Source organism: Quercus suber, unplaced genomic scaffold (genome assembly GCF_002906115.3).
Source record: "Quercus suber isolate HL8 unplaced genomic scaffold, Cork oak 2.0 scaffold_98, whole genome shotgun sequence".
NCBI lineage: Eukaryota > Viridiplantae > Streptophyta > Magnoliopsida > Fagales > Fagaceae > Quercus > Quercus suber.
The window spans coordinates 746641-765883 of NW_027069563.1; the positions used below are offsets into that span (position 1 = coordinate 746641).

General features: G+C 34.2%; 1 protein-coding gene across 1 annotated transcript; it reads left to right on the forward strand.

The window, feature by feature from the left end:
- The first annotated feature begins 12672 nt into the window (after positions 1-12672).
- LOC111995985 (glutathione S-transferase U8) lies at positions 12673-14326 on the forward strand. Its single transcript, XM_024027928.2, has 2 exons — positions 12673-13076; positions 13744-14326. The coding sequence occupies exons 1-2, from the start codon at positions 12765-12767 to the stop codon at positions 14095-14097; spliced, it is 666 nt and encodes a 221-aa protein (XP_023883696.1). The 5' UTR covers positions 12673-12764; the 3' UTR covers positions 14098-14326.
- The last annotated feature ends 4917 nt before the right edge of the window (positions 14327-19243 follow it).

Here is a 19243-nt window from a genome sequence, read left to right on the forward strand (position 1 = left end):
TTTTACTTTGCTCTAGAAGACACGATTTTATGGATGCTCAAGCCATAAGTGTGGTGAGTCAAATTAAGGATGGTGATAATCCTGTTTCTTTGATCTTGGCAAAAACTCTTCTAGGACTGGACTCTATATTTCATGGTGGAGAATCCCAAAACTTCCTTAGGAGTCCCTTGACTTTGCAAATATGGCTGATGGAGCAACTGGATATGATTGCCAGGCCTACAACTAGTAATTATGGTCCTAGCAATTTTCTTAGCAAGACTGTCATCAAAACTGAGTGTCAAACTGAAAGCGCCTTGGTGAAATTTTTGAACAAGAAATCCACTGCCTCAATCAAATGAAACTGTTATTGGTGGAAGTGCCTACACCCTCTACTGCGGCCTTCAGGATCAGATCACATCTTCATTGTTGGATTGCGAAGGGAAACTTTCTACAAAGTAGATAGACTCTTGAGGTGATTCTAATATAAGCAAGGAATGGCCAATGGAAAAAGAAGAAGATTTTTCACTCCTGTGGACACAAAACCTACTTCTATAAGGAACATGCTGTTGGGCTTGGAGTTGGCTGACCGAGTGGACCAATCTTTTGTCAAGGTTCACTTTTACAGGATAACTACAGAATACTCTAACTAGTTGGTGGACAAGATTGCTGACAAGGAAACTGAGATGGTTGCTATGAGAAAGCAGTTTCTCAGAGATAACCGGGAAAGACATGATGATGACAACTATGAATTTAAAAGAAGGGACAAGGATGACAAAGTACCTACCACAAAGGAAATCAATGATCAACCTAAAGAGAAAAGTATGAAGACAAATTGACTTTCTTATTTTTGGATTTGTACATGTTTATTTAGAAGTTGATGTAAAAACTCTTATGTTTAGGAATTATTTAGGACTTGAAGTTTAAGGGTTCTATTTAAGATGTAGGTTTTTGGGATTTTGTTTTTTCTTTCGGTTTGGTTTAGGGTTTGGGTTCTTGAGGTTTGGTTTAGTTTCGGGTTTGGCTTCTTAAGTTTTGGTTTTTTGGATTTTGTGTAATGACATGGTTTAATGAAATGGTTGAATCTGGAAAATTTTGTTTAATCGGCAAATGGTGGTTTTGGGAAATTGTGATTGGACCAATGCATGGTTGCCTATGTACCCCCTTTGTAAAAGGATCAGGTCATCACGTAATTCATTGATTTTCTTTTATTTGCCATAACTTTTTCCTAGGCCACCCTTTCAGGTTTTCAACCTAGCAATCTCTCTCATTTTTTTTATTTTTTATTTTTAATTTTTTTTATCAAGCATAGGAAGGGAAATTACATAATTTACAACTATTTCAGATGCGGTGCTTTGAGACTGCCACCTTAGACATGGTATTTTTTTCAATTAATCCATATTGGTTGGCTCGGTAAAAGGATTTGTATCTAAGTCCATTAATCTTACTACTCCCCCAGAGTATATCTGTTTGATAATATATAGGCCTGCCCAATTTTGCTTGAACTTCCTGTTTGCATCTTGAACCGGGGCTCGGATCTCTTTCAACACTAAGTCCCCCAACTTCAAATCTCTGGTTCTTACTTTCTTGTCAAAATCTTTCCTAAGCCTCCTTTGGTAACCTTGAATATGATACAAGGCTTTGAGTCTCTTTTCATCCAACATGCATAACTGGTCATACCTACTTTGTAACTAATCTGCTTCAGGGATTTCAATTTCCAATACAGTCCTTAGTGAACGGGCAGCCATTTCAATGGGAAGAACTGCTTCCATCCCATACACTAATGAATAAGGAGTGGCTCCTGTGGAAGATCGAATTGATGTCCTATACCCCCAGAGTGCATAAGGTAATTGTAGGTGCCAGTCCTTGTAGTTCTTTGTGCTTTTCTTCAAGATTCGCCCTATATTCTTAATAGCAGTCTCAACTGCTCCATTAGTCTGAGGATGGTAAGATAAAGACTTGTGGTTGAATAGTCAATAGCAACAAGTATGAATTCATGGCCATTAGATGATGTTGAGTGAATCTTCCCAATGATGTCCAGGCCAAGGTAAAACTATCTTATTGATTTGTAATTCAAGAAAAACTCAAACCATGACATACATATACACATACATGTCTTTATGCATTAGTTATAAAAAAGAAAAAAATCTTAAATCCAAAGTAATTCATAACTCATATATAATACTGCAAGATTATTGTTATCAAAATTTTTGGTCATTTTAATTTTTATCTGTTAGGTTCTAAAAATTTGGGATTAAATGTTTAGAATTATAATTTTTGTGTGTTGGCAAACTGAGAACAAAATATGTTTAGTCTATGTGTTAGACAATGCTCAAAGGTGTATGTTTCAAGCTTCAAGTTCGAGCTAACTATAGAAAAGAGAAGTCAGAGTCGAAGAAAAAGTTGTTCTGCAGAATTTTAAATTAGGCCCTAGCCCGCGAAAATGTTTAGGGTTTCAATCTAACTTGTCCACATATAAAAGGGAAACCCTAGCTACGTTTTGCAGACTTTTAGAAGACTTATGTGTTACTCTTTATGAGATCTGAGAAGTTTTGTACCTTCTAACTACACAAGCATCTACCGGAGCAAGATCTACAATCAAGCGGTGGTAGAACCTAGTTGTTGCTACAAAGATCAACAGCTGAAGGTGATTTGAAACCTTTCAGTGGGATCCCAAAGTCACAGGCATGGGTGCTTGTGTTGCTATAAATCCAAGAAGAGAATGCTTCTGTGGATTCGAAGCTTGCACATGGTCATGTCAGTAAGTTAGTACTTGAGGTAGCAACAGATTTAAGGTTAAATCTGATTGTAAAAATCCTCCCCAGGTTTTTACCTTGAGACTGTTCATTTCATTGATTTTCCTAAGTTATCATATATTGGTGTTATTTACTTTTCTACTATTGTACATGATATGCTGTATTATTGTTTAACTTAGATCTGAATAATTAACCTAAGTAATCACTTAGCTAATATATTAGGTTAAACAATCTGGTTTAAGGGGTCTAAACTAAACAAACAAGTGGTATCAAAGTGGGTTAGCTCTTGTTTTTAGGTTTCTATACCTAGAGTTGATCCTTGACCCTTGCTATCATGGAACATGGTTACTCTCTTGTGATCCCCCCTCACTTTGATGGAAATAACTATGCTTATTGGAAGGTTAGGATGAAAGCCTTCTTGAAATCTATTGATAAGAAAGTATGGCTCTCTGTTGAAAGCCGTTGGCAAAGACCAACCACTGCTATTGGTGAATGTACTACTGCCCAAAAGGAAGCAGCAAGCTTTAACAGTAAGGCTATGAATGCAATATTCAATGCTGTTTCTATGGAAGAATTTAAGAGGATCTCAAATGTGGAGATTGCTCATACTGCGTGGAACATCTTGTAAACAGTGCACAAAGGCACTAAGGCAGTAAAAATTAATAAACTGCAGCAGTTGACCTCTAGATTTGAAAGCATTAAAATGTCTAATGATGAGTCTTTTGATGAATTCTATACTAAGTTGAATGATATTGTCAATTCTGCTTTTAATTTGGGTGAAGTTTATGATCAACCTAAAATTGTTAGGAAAACTCTTAGATCATTAACTGAGGACTTTAGACCAAAAGTGACTGCCATAATTGAAAGTAAAGATGTTGATTCTATTCTTGTAGATGAACTTGTAGGATCTCTTCAGTCCCATGAATCTGACTTACCAAAAACTAACAAGTCCAAATCTACAAGCTTGAAATCTGTTGATGATTGTGGATTTGATGATGAACTCTCATCTACTGAGATTGCTTACCTTGCCAAGAATTTAGAAATTTTTTGAGAAATAATAATAGAAGGGAAAGAAATAGAAACACTATTGACCCTAAGAATGTGAAGAAGAATGACACAACTAAAAATAACAATTCTGAAAAATCAAAAGATAAATTTGTTCAATCTTCTAACAATTCTTTAGGACAATAGTGCATTGGTTGTCAAGGATATGGTCTTCTAAAATTTGAATGTCCAACATTTTTGAGATCTAAAGGAAAAGCTATGGCTGTCACTCTAAGTGATGATGAAGTTTCTGATCATGACTCTGAAAGTGATCAAGAAGGGAACTTTAGGGCTTTCACTGCTACTACTGTAGTAAGTGAAACTGAGATTGCTAATGAGAACCCTTCTGATGAGGAACTCTCTGAGAATGTTAACTGTAAGAGGCTTATAATAGGCTTTACAAGATTGCAGTGAAAGATGCCATAAGTGTTGATCTAGGGCTGAAAAAGATAAACACCCTTGAACAAGAGAAGAAAATTTTATTGTTGAAATTGTTTGATGCCAATGAACTCTTAAATTTTGTTAAGATTGAGAACATGTCTTTGCTTGAAAATGTTAAGAGTTTAGAATTAGAATTATCTGTTGCTAGAGAACAACTAAATAGGTTTTCTACTTCTAAACTGGATGATATGCTAAATGTTCAAAAATTTGTTTCTGATAAGACAGGTTTAGCGTTTGTTGAGAGTGGTTCTTCTTCTGTTGTTCATCCTCCCAAGTTTGTACCTGCTATATCTACTTCTATTGTTCATCCATCTTTGTCTAAAGTTAAGGGACATAAGGAAGAAGTTCTAGCTTCTAGAAGAACTAAGGTAGATTTAAGTGAGTCAAAATCTAAGAATCTCAATCAATTTGAACGCAAGAAACAACACAAACCTTAATGGTTTTGTCATTTCTATGGTGGAGTTGGGCATACTCGACCAAATTGCTTTAAGCTGCAAGCATCAAAACAAAAAGTGCTTATGCCAAAAGCACAAGATCCTATAGCACTTATCCATGAATTGGTAAAGGTTCTTAACCTTTATGCTAATATTGGAGGTGAGTTTAGGGCTAATTCTAATAGAAACCCCAACTCCAAGTTTGCATCTAAAAGAGTCTGGATACAAAAGACTTAATCTTAGTGAGTTTGTCTGACATGGTTTTTGTGTTAATTCTTTTAATCTTTCTTGACCAAAACTATTTTTCATTAGGGTTTGCATTTGCATTACATTCACGCATTTTATTCTTGGTTTACTCTTGATGTTTTTCAGTTTTTTTTTTTAAATAAATCAGGAAAAAAAAGTTTTTGTAGTATACATTTTCAAGATGTGTAATTAAGGTTGGCCTATGAAATTTGCATTTCATGACTGTGTACCTTATTTAGCTTTGATGAACTTTATTTTTTTGCACTTTGCTAGTTTGTGTTATATAGTGCTTATATTGTTAGAGTTGTTTATGGTTTTAAACACAATCTCTTGATTTTGAAATCACATTCTTTTGATTGTAAGATGTGCTTATCATAAAAGTTGTGCTTAGTAAGATGTAGCACTTACACAGCAAGATATTTAAGGTGTTGCTATGAAAATTTAATAAAAGAAGCAAAAAGAAAAAAAGAAAAACAAAGATAAATATGCATGAAAAGAAAAAGAAAAACAAAAGAAAAAAAAATTTGCATGGTTGCAAGCATGTTTTTTAGGAGATGTGAGAGTTATATGATGTAACTCCTTAGGTGATAGTCACTCTCAAACTTATATGATTTATAATGTAAAAATTGTGCTTATTTTCCATGTACATATCACCTTTTAGGTAACTCATACACTTACTAGTTGCACATACCATAAGCAAATCTTTGTTAAATTTTGTACATGTGATTGAATGTTAATTTTTTTGTGGCCATCCAAGATTTAACTTCTTGACATGTTAATACTTTTTGGGGGTGTGAGGAAAGAAGTGTTTGATGAAATTTTCTTAGGCTTGGTAAATATTTTTTCTTGGAAAGATTGTTTTTGTAAAACACTTGGAATCATGAACATGCATCTCATATCATGAAAACTAGTTTACAAATGTTTCTGCAAAAAAATTTCCAAGTTTTCCAAAAAAATTTATTCTTCAGGATTCGATCGATCAAATCTGTTTTTCGACCGATCGAAAAGGAAAAGAAAATTCCAATTTTAAGGCTTAAACTCTCGAGTTGTCTCGATTCCTCTTAATCAGTCGATTCTGTTTTTAAATGATTTTTGATTCCTATCTTGATTCCTCTTGACCGATCAAAACTCTTATTTTAAAAACAAATAGGAATCAGATCAAATGTTCTTAAGTGTTTTTGTCTTCCTCTTCGATCCCTCTCTCAATCTCTTCTTACTAAAAAAAAAAAAAAAACAAAAATATTGGGTCTTTTTCTGAGTCAAAGTCTCAAATGTTTTCTTCCTTAACATAGGGTAAGACTCTTTTACCCCTTCTTTCTATTTAAATTACATGCATTCATGCATTTTTCATAAAAAATTTCAAAATTTTCTAATCAAAGAGAATTTAGGGTTTTTTGTGTTTTTGAGTAATTTGATCCAATTTGTTTGATGGGTTTTTGTTCATGCATTATAGAAACATGATTCTCATGCTTTAATTTCAAAAATTTCATGATTTCTTCAAAAATCTTGAAATTAGGGTTTATGTGTTCTTGAGAGATTTGGGGATTTTGTTCAATTGGGCTAAATTGATTATGATTCTCTTGATATTGCTTAATTGAGTGATTCTAACATGTTTTATACTTGTTTTGTTGTTCAATTGCTCAATATAAGAATTTTTGAAAATTAGGGCTTTCAAAATTGCAGTTTTTGATAAATTTCTAATTTTCTTGGTCAATTTTCAAAATTAAGATAAAATTGAATTGTTTTAGAGCATTAGATCATGCATCATCTGTGTACTAGTGTCACGCATCATATAATTTTTCAAAAATTTCATGTTATCTTGTCTCTATCTCAGTCCAATGCAGTCTGCCCTTGGTTTTTGTTTGCTTTTGTTTAAACTTTAGACATGGCTCCTAAGGTTGGTAAGAAATTCAAAACTAAAGCAAATAGAAACCCTGCTTCTTCTTCTTCTACCTCTCCTCTGGTTGATAGGGTTAGGTTTCTTTCTACTAAGATTGAGGAAGTCTATGAGACCTTAACCAAGTATAAGTCTATATGGGGAGAGAGAGAGAGATTGTTTTAGATGAGTTAGATCTTTCTATACGTACGAATCTAGTGTCTAGGAATTGGGTTTCCTTATGTGATATGTCTGATCCTCTTGCTGCTGCTTTGATTAGAGAGTTTTACTTAAATCTCTCTATTTATTTTGAAGCTACAAGTGGTCATTATTTTACTTCTTGGATTAGAGGTAAAGAGTTTAGGATTACTAAACAAATAGTTTCTAAAACTCTAGGTGTACCTTTAGTTCGTATACCTTTAGTTCGTAAACCCACTTTTCCATACATTGAGTTTCCTCCAGTTGATGATATCATGTCTTTGCTCTGTGGTATGTCAATTTCTTGGGAATTTGAACCGAGAATAAAGTCATGTGAGTTTATTGAGCTTAACTATCTTTATTTAAGGATATCCTACCATAACATCTATCCTATCTCTCATGTTCATACTATTCCTATAGATAGGTATGCATTCCTTTATGTTCTCATCACTGATGGATCTATGTGTTTTCCTTCTCTTTTCATTCAAACTATCGTTGATATTTATAGGAGTAAGTGTAATGCACAAAAGCTGTTCTTTCCTGTGTATATATATAGGGGTTTGAACTTTCTAAGGTTATCAGATATTTCTCCTCTAGAGTTAGTTCATATCACTACCCCTATAAAAGCCACTTTTCTTAGACAGTGATAGGCTCAGATGAAGAGTGTTGAACCAAGCACTGGGACTTCAAAGAGATTAAGAGGTGAAGCTTCTACTACAACTCCTGCCTCCGGTGTTATGCCTACAACTAAGGAGATACATGTGGATCCTACTACTGTTGTGGATCCTTCTGGTGATGATGATGCTGTTGACCCCATAATTACCCCTCCACTCTCACTCCGTGCCATTAAGGAGTCCTTTGTGACTACTCAGGCAACTCATGGAAGGCTTCTTGATGAGTTCCTCACAAAGGTGGCTGTCTTGATAGCTGATTGTGCTGAGTATAGAAGTGTTTTTCCACCTCCTCCGCCCTTTGATGCTTGATGGTTGCCTTTGGCAATTCGTAACAAAAAGGGGGAGTAAGTTTTAGTTTTGAGAGGGCTCTTGTATTTAGAGGGAGCAGAGAGTTTTTGTACTTAGGGGGATTTGTTTTTGAGATGATGATAGTTTTTGATGTATTTTTTTTCTTTATTTTCATGTATAACTGTTTTATTTATTGTTTAGTGGTATTGCTCTTGTTTCACAAACATTGATGGTTTATTGACCATGATAGTATATTTGATGTTTATTCATTTGATATCCTGTCTATCTTTTAAGTTTTATGAATTCAAGTTCAGATTTTATTTATTGGATTTGTGCTATATTTTCCACACATGCATTTATGGTTTGTTTTTAGTGTTTTAGGAATTTACAGGTTAATTTTTTCAGCAACTGTTGTCTATACTAGTAACTAATAGTTAGTAGTTGTGATAGAATTGTTTTAGGGCAATACTTTATAATTGGGCTGGTGTTTGATTCAAGCAATTCATTTCGTATGTGTGTTTTGTCATGGATTGCCAAAGGGGGAGATTGTTAGGTTTTAATGATTTAGAATTAAATGTTTAGAATTATGATTTTTGTGTGTTGGCAAACCGAGAACAAAACATGTTTAGTCTATGTGTTAGACAATGCTCAAAGGTGTATATTTCAAGCTTCAAGTTCTAGCTGACTGCAGAAAAGAGAGTCAGGATCTGCCAAGCTAGATCGATCAAGAATTAGGCCCGCCTGATCGATCAAGAATCGTAGAAAAAGTTTTTCTACAAAATTTTAAATCAAGCCCAAGCCTGCAAAAACATTAAGGGTTTCAATCTAACTTGTCCACATATAAAAGGAAAACCCTGGCAACATTTTGCAGACTTTTGGAAGACTTATGTGTTAATCTTTGTGAGATATGAGAGGTTTTGTACCTTCTAACTACACAAGCGTCTACCAGAGCAAGATCTACAATCAAGCAGTGGTAGAATCTAGTTGCTGCTACAAAGATCAACAACTGAAGGTAATCTGAAACTTTTGAGTGGGATCTCAAAGACACAAGCATGGGTGCTTGCGTTGCTTTAAATCCAAGAAGAGAAGGAGTCCGTGAATGCGAAACTTGCATATGGTCGTGTTAGTAAGATACTACTTGAGGTAGCAATATATTTAGGATTAAATTTGATTGTAAAAACTTTAATTCTCTGCTAGTGGATTTGCTCTACCTTGAGAATAGCTAGATCAAATCCTCCCTAGGTTTTTACCTTGAGATGGTTCGTTTCATTGGTTTTGCTAAGTCATCATATTGTGGTGTTATTTACATTTCCGCTACTGTGCATGATATGATTTATTATTGTATAACCTAGATCTAAATAATTAACCTAAGTAATCACTTGGCTAATATATTAGGTTAAACAATCTGATTTAAGAGGTCTAAACAGACAAACATTATCAATACTCAAAAATACAAACAAACTAAACACTCGATTGAGTATCTTAAGGTCATTTTGTATCTAGTTTTTCAATAATTCTTATGAAAAATCATAAATTCATAACATTCATAGAAACTAAATATCTATATATAATAAAACTAGACTATATTTACAATTAAAAGAAATAATATTCGTAGAAATTAAATATAATAAAATCATTATAAGAAACCATAAAATATTTAGAATTTAATTTCAACCAGATTAGACAATTATAGTAAAAAATAAATTCATAAATCATAAAATAAATAAATAGAAATTAAACTGATATTGCACTGGAAAAAAAAAAGTTTTGAAACATAAAATGCACTATGAAAGAAAAGGAATTGTACAAGAATTGAGAATTGAAAAAGAAAAAGAAAAGTAGTTTTTGTCACACACAATCTATTAAACATATACTGTTACACACATTTTTTGAATTAAAATAGTAAGTTGAAGAACACAATTTCATTTTTGTAATTGTGTTTTCAACTTACAAATTCAGTTTAAAAAATAAGTGTGCAGTAATGTGTGTATACAAGTTAAGTGCAACAGTTTTTAATAAAAATAAAAAATGAAGTAGAACTACAAAGTGTCGTAGAACTGTAGAGGGGCATATATCAAGTCGAAGGATGAGCTTTGACAAAAAATAAACTTTCTTGGAAGTTGTCTATTTTATAATGCCATTACACACCTTTTTATTTACAAAAATACATTTTGTTTTTAGGTGAAAAGTTGAAAATTCGGAGGGCAAATTTGGCCGATGTGTAGGAGTTAGAGGGGCCAATCTTTGCTCCCGTGGGGGCCGGGTCTTAAATAAATTGAAGTAGGCTGTACTTTTACCTACTATTAGAAGGTTTTAAAAAAAACAAAATGGGGGGGGGGGGGGGGGGGGGGGGGGGGGGGGCGTGGGGAGTTGGTGTAATGGACAGTGTGGGATGATGGAGATCTTAGCCTCTTTAAACTGAAGTAGTTGAATTCAATGGCAAAGTCAGAAATTTTTCTCAAGGGCCAAGCTAAATGAATCATTGTATTTTGGTATCTTTAATTCTCTCAATATAAATGCATAACTTTATTTTTGGAAAAAAAAATCGCTATAAAGATAGATTTTCATATATATTTAGTCCTTCTGTCCCACTTTGTTTGTCCTGTTTGAAAAGTCAAATTTTTTAAGAGAAAATCATTTATTATCTTGTCTACCTTTTAAAAATGTATAAGTTTCCAAAACTACCCTTAAATAAATTTATCAAAAATTGAATTAGTAAATTAATAAGGATATAATAGGAACATTAGTAAATTAATGACTTGTATTTTTAAAAACAGGACAATATTTTAAGACATCCCAAAATAGAATGGAGGACAAATAAAGTGAGACGGAGGGAATATTAGAAATAAATTTATACTTTAAATGCTCTTAATTAAATTAATGGCACATGACAAAAGGTCAATATTAAAAGGAAAATTAATTAGAAAACAATAAATTAAAGATTATTTGCACTTTTTTTAATAAAAAAAAAATGAAAGGGACCATTACCAAAAATTTATTCAAAATTTTGACATTAAAATAAAGGGACCCCCCCCCCCCCCCCCCCCCTCTAGTTGTATTATCAAATTCCTCATATTGAAAATATGACTAGGACTCTCCCAAAGTAGGAGCAACTACCTCTATAGATTTTTTTTTTTTTTTTTTTTTTTCCATAAAGAATGAGACTCAGTAAAGAGATCAACAAAAGATTGAAATTGTGGAATAGGGAAGGTATGGATAATCTTATGTTTCCATAAGATAATATGACAAAAGACTAAGTTATTTGGTTATAAGTTGTAACATTTATACATTTTCTTTGTTCAAGATTATAACCTAGAAAGCAACATATACTGAGAGTGTGATGGTAATTTATAGCACTCGTGAAGTTGAAGAATGAAAAACTAGGCACAACCAGAGTCTCTAAGCTAACTAAAGTTAGGAGAAGTGCCAAATAGGCATTCATAGGGTGTTGATTCAGCAAAAGGGACAAGGATAATCGATAAATGGTTTGAGAAACATTAAGATTTGTTTTCCCTCAAAAGGAGTCATGAACGTATGAAAATTTAACAAAATTTAGTGTCCAAAAACATATCAAAATTTGCTTTATTCTCAACCATGATGTTGTGAATCGATGTACCTAGGGGGAGGTGGGATTCAACACAAACATGAGACAATATAAACTAGTATAAAGTATGCCAATACTATTGGGTTATCATCTAAACCTCAAGAGCTAAAGCAAAATTGTTTTATCCAATTAACATGAAATTCAATCAAATAAACTATATGAAACTTATCCTAGCAAGAAAATTACACATTACTCTAGAGTACAATAATGTTATAATATTTTTTGATCTCACATGATTAGTGAGTCTCACTTTAAATTTTTATTAGTATGGCTCATTATTATATGAGAAGAGAGGATATAACATTATTATATTATCAAGATATTATTTACTTAGCCTAACAAACCCCTTAGTCATTAAATTTATCGTGCATAAACTTTAGTCCACACCATAAATAGCAAGTTTACCTGTTTTAATATTGAGAAATAATATGTCTACAACATTTTTATAACAAATTTTAAGTAGCAGGTTGTTACTGGTTATTATTGTTAGACTAAAAAAGTAATCTTAGTGTTAGTTTCAAATTTAAACTAATAACAACTAACCATCCTTAATTTGTTATAAAAATATTATAAAATTATTGTAAATGTAGCATCTCTCTTTAATATTTCCCCCTTATTTTTTATTTTTATTTTTAAAATTTTCTTTTATGCATTTGATAAGATTTTTCTCCTGCTTAAGATTTTTAAGTAAAGAATTTGAGAAAACCTGTACTAGCCCAGCAGGCTGTTGACTTTGCTAGTATCATAGTTTAGTACTTTAGTCCATAGCTCTTGAGTCTAGAGCCTTCCGAAAGACTTCTGGCTGAGGTCATCCCTCAGCTCAGCCCTTGCTGAGATCATCAATGAGCTATGAACTGAAATGAATCCAGAATGTTCCAAGGATTTTCCATTATTTTACCACGATCAATCTATAACAGCGTAAAGAAATCTAAATTAAATACATAAGGAGATATAGACGAATATCAATTGGGTCCTGCATTTGACCGATCCGATAATTGTGCAGCTTCTTCCCCAAGTCTATTACTGTTAAGTCTTCAACCACCACCTTGTCCCAATATTTAGAACTTATTGACCAAGAAACAAAAAATAATACAAACAGCTAAAGGCTTAACCACTACGTAACCATTGTACCTAGGCTCTATAAAAGGGCATCAGACCCAGAAGGTAGAGCCAAGCCTTTGAATCTCATTACAAAGTCTGTAAAGTGCAGGAACAAAGAGTGTCATTATGGCCGAAGAAGTATTGGTGTTTGGTGCGTGGGGAAGCCCTTTTAGTCGCAGAGTAGAGATGGCTCTGAAATTGAAAGGAATTGAGTACAAATACATTGAAGAAGATATAACCAACAAGAGCCCTTCCCTCCTCAAATACAACCCAGTTCACAAAAAGATTCCCGTGCTCGTACACAATGGAAAGCCTGTGGCTGAGTCACTTGTTATTCTAGAATACATTGATGAAACCTGGAAAGACCGCCCCATCTTGCCCAAAGATCCTTATGAGAGAGCCAATGCCCGATTCTGGGCCAAGTTCATAGACGAGAAGGTAAAAATATCATTTACTCTTAAACTTCTTCAAATTGTAAATTTATAATGTAATAAACAAACTCACCGCCGTTCTAGTTGTTTTTGTCTTTTTGTTTTTAAAGTTTTGAGGAGTAATTGTTTTTATATATCCGGTAAAAATACCATTTTGGTCAGCACATTTTGTGATTACTGTCAATTTCAACATTACATTTTGGTCCATATCATTTTAATTTGGATTCAATTTATGTATGTTTATTATTTTTTTTTTTTTTTAGATAGATAGTAGGAAAGAGGGAATATCAAATTACTAGGGAAAATCAAAGTGACCTGCACAATTATAAATGGCAACATAATTCTAATAGTCCTCTCATGTGTGGGCCGAGAGGTGGGTTTTTTTTTTTTTTTTTAAATAGAAGGTAGGGGATAAACAAAGTTCAAGCTCATGGTTATCTTCATTGATATTTGATACCATTATATATTACCAATTATTTCGAAAGTTTTAGCGGTTTAACCATTTTTTTTAATAACATATCCAAAAAGCTCTAATGATAACCTTTTATAACGAATTATCTATTTGTGTTTTTTGCATAAGCACTCGTTAGAGTCTTAGAGATACAATTTATCAACCTAGAGAAATAGACTGCAAGTCATACTAAATTTTGAATTTACTCTATTTCTTTTTTTAGTGCTTGCCTGCAATATTTAAAGCTTGCTGGGGTGAAGAGAGAGAGCATGAGAAGGCTGTGAAAGAAGCATCTGAACTTCTAGAATTTCTAGAAAATGAGCTCAAGGAAAAGAGGTATTTTGGTGGAGAGACTGTTGGATTGCTAGACATTGCTGCTAACACCATAGGCTATTGGCTTGGAGTTTTTGAAGAAGCTTCGGGGGTAGAGATGTTGACAAGGGAGAAATTTCCCAAACTTTGCAATTGGGCTAATGAATTTGTGTGCGTCACTGCCGTTAAGGAAAATCTACCTCCTAGAGACAAACTCATTGCCTATTTTCGAAATCGCTTTGGGGTTGGTAATGCTTCCAAATAGGTGAACTTGCACTCGCCACTCACAGTTGGTGCATGTTATTGCATAATAAAATTGACCGCTTTGTCATCAATCGAGTTCGTACGTACTTCGTAATTTCGTTTGTAATAGTTTTATGTATTTGTTTGAGCCATTGAGCCCTGTACTTGCTTGCCTTCTTGTAGTTTTTCTATAGTGTTCTCCACTCTTGGTTATTTTATCAAATAAAATTTTTGTAAACTAACATTATTCACATACATCTAAAAAATATCAAAATGACAATAAGTGACAACTATAATAAGAGTGTGAACAAAGGATAAATGAGCAACAGAGACAAGCATTTTCTCATTGTCAATATCTAATTGCAAAGTTAAACATTTGGCTTTGGCTACAAGGCTAAACAAATTTATCTGTACAAGTTTTGGTCTTGTATGCACCTAATAAGTAATAACTCCCTTGAGGTAGATCGCCAAGTCCTATGACTATGTTTTAGCATGTGTATCCAATTATATTCTTTCATTCTTTGTTACCACAGAGGGTTAAATGAGGCCTCATAGAATGTGTGAGATTCATGTAAAGTTGCTAATGCATTATACTTTGATAACAATTTAAATAATGACTCTGGGATGTGGAGCTCTTACCTACCTGAAGTGACGAAGGTCTGAAGTAGTTGTATTATCAAATTCCTCATATTGGAAAGATGACTAGGACTCTCCCAAAGTAGGACCAATTACCTCTACAGATTTTATATATATATATATATATATATAAAGAATGAGACTCAAAAAAGATATCAACAAAAGATTGTAACTGTGGAATAGGGAAGGTATGGAATACCTTTTGCTTCTATAAGACAACATGACAAAAGACTAAGTAATTTGGTTACAAGCTGTATCATCTATACCTTTTCTTTGTTCAAGATTGTAACATGGAAAGCAACATACATTGAGAGAGTGATTGTTGTTCATTGCACTCGTGAAGTTGGAGGATCACGAACTAGGCACAGCCATTGACTCTAAGCTAACTATAGTTAAGAGAAATGTCAAATAGGTGTCCATAGTTTTTTGATTATGCCAATATTATTGGGTAATCATCTAAACATCAACAGGTAAAGCAAAATTTTTTTGTGCAATTAACATGAAATTCAATCAAATAAATTATAAGAAACACATCCTAGCAAGAAAATTACACAATACTCAAGAGTATAATAATGTCATAATACTCTCTCGTCTCACAAAATTAGTGAGTCTCACCATAAATTTTAATTAGTGTGATTCATTATTATATGAAAAGAGAGGGTGAACGGTTTTGGACCCCTTAAACACACAGATTGCGTAGCCTAGATTAATTAGCCAAGTTGTTACTTAGTCAAATTAAGCAATTCTAGGTTAAAACAATCCAAACAATCATATCAAGAATATAAAGCAGCGGAAAATAAATAACACAAGATATGATCACCCAGGAAACCACTCGGTAAAAACCTGGGGAGGATTTGACCCACCGATCCTCAAGGCTAACCTGAATTCACTATGAAAGAATTGAAGTTCGTACAAAAGGACTACAAGCTCCCCGCTCGACTTCCTAATGCTACCCACCAGTAGAACTTCTTGACACGACCACGCGCAGGCTCCGAATCCACGGACTACTTCTTTCTTGAATTCCTTAATCAGCTACAAGCTCCCCGCTTGCTTTTCTTTTAAGTTCCAATGGTTGCAACAGTAATGATCTTCAAGATGTTGAAATCATCTCTACCATGAAAACCCTAAGTTTTGTGTAAAGAAAAGCTCCTCAAAGATCTCACACAAGATTCACACAAAACAGCAATGTATGAGCAACAATACAATATGGACAACCTCCAAAAACGTGGCTAGGGTTTTGTTTATATACCTAGGGTAAAAACATGAAACCCTAAACGTTTAATGAAGTAGGGCTGAGTTGGAAATTCTGCAGAAAATTCAACCTGTGCGATTTTCGATCGATCGAGTTTATTCTTCGATGATCGAGCCAGGCCGAAAGTTCCAATACTTCTGCAGCCACTCGATTCCAACTTTACAATATTAAACCAACTTTGAGCAAGTCTAAATAAGACTAAATACAATGTTTTGATCATGGTTTGCCAACATTACAAATTAGAGTTCTAAATACATAAAATCCTAAGACCTTAGAACCTAACAAACTCCCCTTTGGCAATCCGTGACAAAACTCTAATTAACAGCTCAAAGTTTTACAAATAAAAAGCCCTTTACAAAGATAATGCTCATAAAATTCAATTCAGCCTAACTACTATCCATAGTTGCAAGTGTAGACAGCAGCTTAGTTGAATCAACCTGTATAATCCTGAAATACTCAACAAACGCATAAACGCATGTGTGACAGTAAAGAGTAAAACAACAGGTATAACATTCTTGTAAGATTCACATAATTCAAAATAAAGACATATATGAATGATCAACTCATAAATATAAATCAATACACAGTGAATCACAAAGCAACAAGAATCAACAAAAATATCATGTATATCAATCAATGTTACTCCCCTAACATGAATATCCCCAAAAATGATATACAAAGTGAAGCACATAGATACAATCTAAAAACTCCACAAGCTCCTCTAAAAAAAATCTCCCCCTAACTACAAAAACTCTACTACAAGCCAAAACTCCACTCCCCCTTTTTGTGACGGAATGCCAAAGGGCAATCACAAGTCGCCATCAAAAGGAGGTGGTGAGGGTGAATGAAGACGCGCAAAATCAGCTCGGAGAGCACGAATCTCATCCAGCAAGTCCACCAAAATCTGACCATGAGCCTGCTGAACAGTCATGACAGTCTCCAAAGTACGACGAACATCAAAGTCGGCCGAAGGAGATGGAGGAACATCAGCAGCAGCAGCATCATCACCAACTGGAATATCCTCACCAGCAAGACCTGCAGAAGAAGAAGGAGGGGGTGCGCTACTAGAGGGCTCAGACCTAGGGTGTTTAGAACCAGCTCGAAGATGAGCGGCCCTCAGTCTAAGAAAAGACGCACCTATAGGAGCTATCACATGAACGGGCTCAGAGGAAGGAAAGCCACTAAGATCAAGATAGAGAAGAATCCTATGAATGAAAATAGGATAAACAAGAGCATGAGCAGTAGATGAACTCCTATAAACTTCGTTCAAAGAACGAAGAAAAAGATGGGGAAAACTAATAGGAGCATCAGTAATAAGAGCGTACAGAAATACACACCTCTCAAGAGGAATGGTGTGAACATGGGAAATAGGCCAGATCGAATGACAAGCTATCCGAAAGAACAGATAGTGCAACCCGGAGAGCTCAGCAGAAGTGATCCGAGGATCAGAACCCCACTGGACAGTAGTACCAGTGACGTATGACAAAACATCGCTAATCTCGGGAGACTCATCATAAGGATAGACAGGATGCTGGACAAAGGTACCCATAGAGCATTAGCCACTACCCGAGGAGTAATGGTGTACTCTACGCCTCGTATCCAACTCTTAACTAGAGTGTTGGAATCATAGATGCGGATAGAGATGTTCGAATAGAACTCTCTAATCAAGGCAGAAGGTGGAGGAGGATCAGAAACATCCACCAAGGGTAACCAACCCCGACGCTCAAAATTTGCCCTAATGGCAGGATCAAGTTCATCTAATAGCACAGAACGCTCAGCCCAAATCTTTCTCCTAATGTTAAGCTTCTCAAAATCTCTTGGTTTTTCTCACTTGGAAACCTCTCACTATCAAAGGATGGAGGGGGTGAAGGAGAAGGTGAGTGAACACTCCTACGGGCTCTAGTTTTCCTAGGCATAGTGCTAAGGAAAGGACAGAGACACAAAGAGAAAACCACAAAGAACAAGAGAAAACAAAACCAAAGGCAGACTGCAAATTAGCACAATAAATAATATAGAACAAAAATCTATATGATGCATGAACAATAAAATGTTGTGATGCATGATCTAAATCAGTGACAAATTAAGTTTAATTGAGAGGAATTGGACAAAATTGGCTTGAACAAGGAATTTCTATCAAAAATCCAAAAATTTGAAAAACCACTTGAAAAATTTTGCAACAAATTGATGAATTGAGCATTACAAAACACAGCACATAGATTATAATGCCTAATTACACCAACACAACAAGCCAAATTCATCAAATTCTACCCAATTTAACAAAAGCCCCAATTCGGATCAAGAACAAACCCTAGAATTTTCAATTTTTCATCAAACTCAAAATTGATCAAATTAACCAACAAAGATCATTAGTATGATGTGTCCCCACAAAAACCCAATGATCAATTTCATAAAATAAGGCTTGAAACAACAGAAAATCCCAAAATATAATGTCCGAAAATTACCCTTAAATGCATGGATTTATGCATGAAATCATGAAAATAAAATCAAAAGGAAGGGCAAAAGAGTCTTACCGGCTTGAGGAAAGAGATTCTTTGCAAAAACTTCGGAGGAAAACGACAAAAATGCAACTATTGAGCTTGCCTCGTCGGAGAGAGAAAGAAAAAGTTTGAAAGGTTTTGAATAGAAACTTTGAAAAAGTCAGAACTGATCTTTTAAAAAAATTTTCCCCGATATTCGATCGATCGAAAATTACATTCAATCGATCGAAAAGCACAGTCATTTTAAGACAAATGAGAGCACTTTTTCGATTGATCGAAAAACAGGCTGGATCGATCGAAATGGGCAGAGGCTCACTAAATTTTGGAAAAATCACAGTTTTTGAAAAACACAAGCCTAATTTTGAAAATAACTCCTCAAACATTAAATTGAAGAAACAAAATGCATGAGTATGTGATGGAATGCTTTTTCAAAAACCCAAAATTTTGAACCCAATATTCTTAAAACAAATTTCAATCAAACTCCCATTGAATTTTCTCAAGCAACAAATATGTTGTGCATAAATCTCAAGATATTTTCAAACTTGGTTGGTCAGACCAAACACACACACTAGCATGTACAGTGTTTAACAAAGAGTAACTTGTGTCGTGTGTGATACTAGCAAAAACTTGAGATACATGTGAGGTGATATGTGAATAGCAATCAATCACAAAGTCTACAAAATTCATCACATAGAATTCAAAAGAGACTATCACCTAAAGAGTTACATCCTATAACTCCCACATCTCCTAGAACAAAAGCTTGCAATCATGTAAGTTTCTTG

Coding starts and splice junctions, on each gene's coding strand:
- LOC111995985 (XM_024027928.2), top strand. CDS start 12,765: ATGGCCGAAGAAGTATTGGTGTTTGGTGCGTGGGGAAGCCCTTTTAGT. Junction 13,077..13,743: donor CCAAGTTCATAGACGAGAAG/GTAAAAATATCA, acceptor TTCTTTTTTTAG/TGCTTGCCTGCAATATTTAA.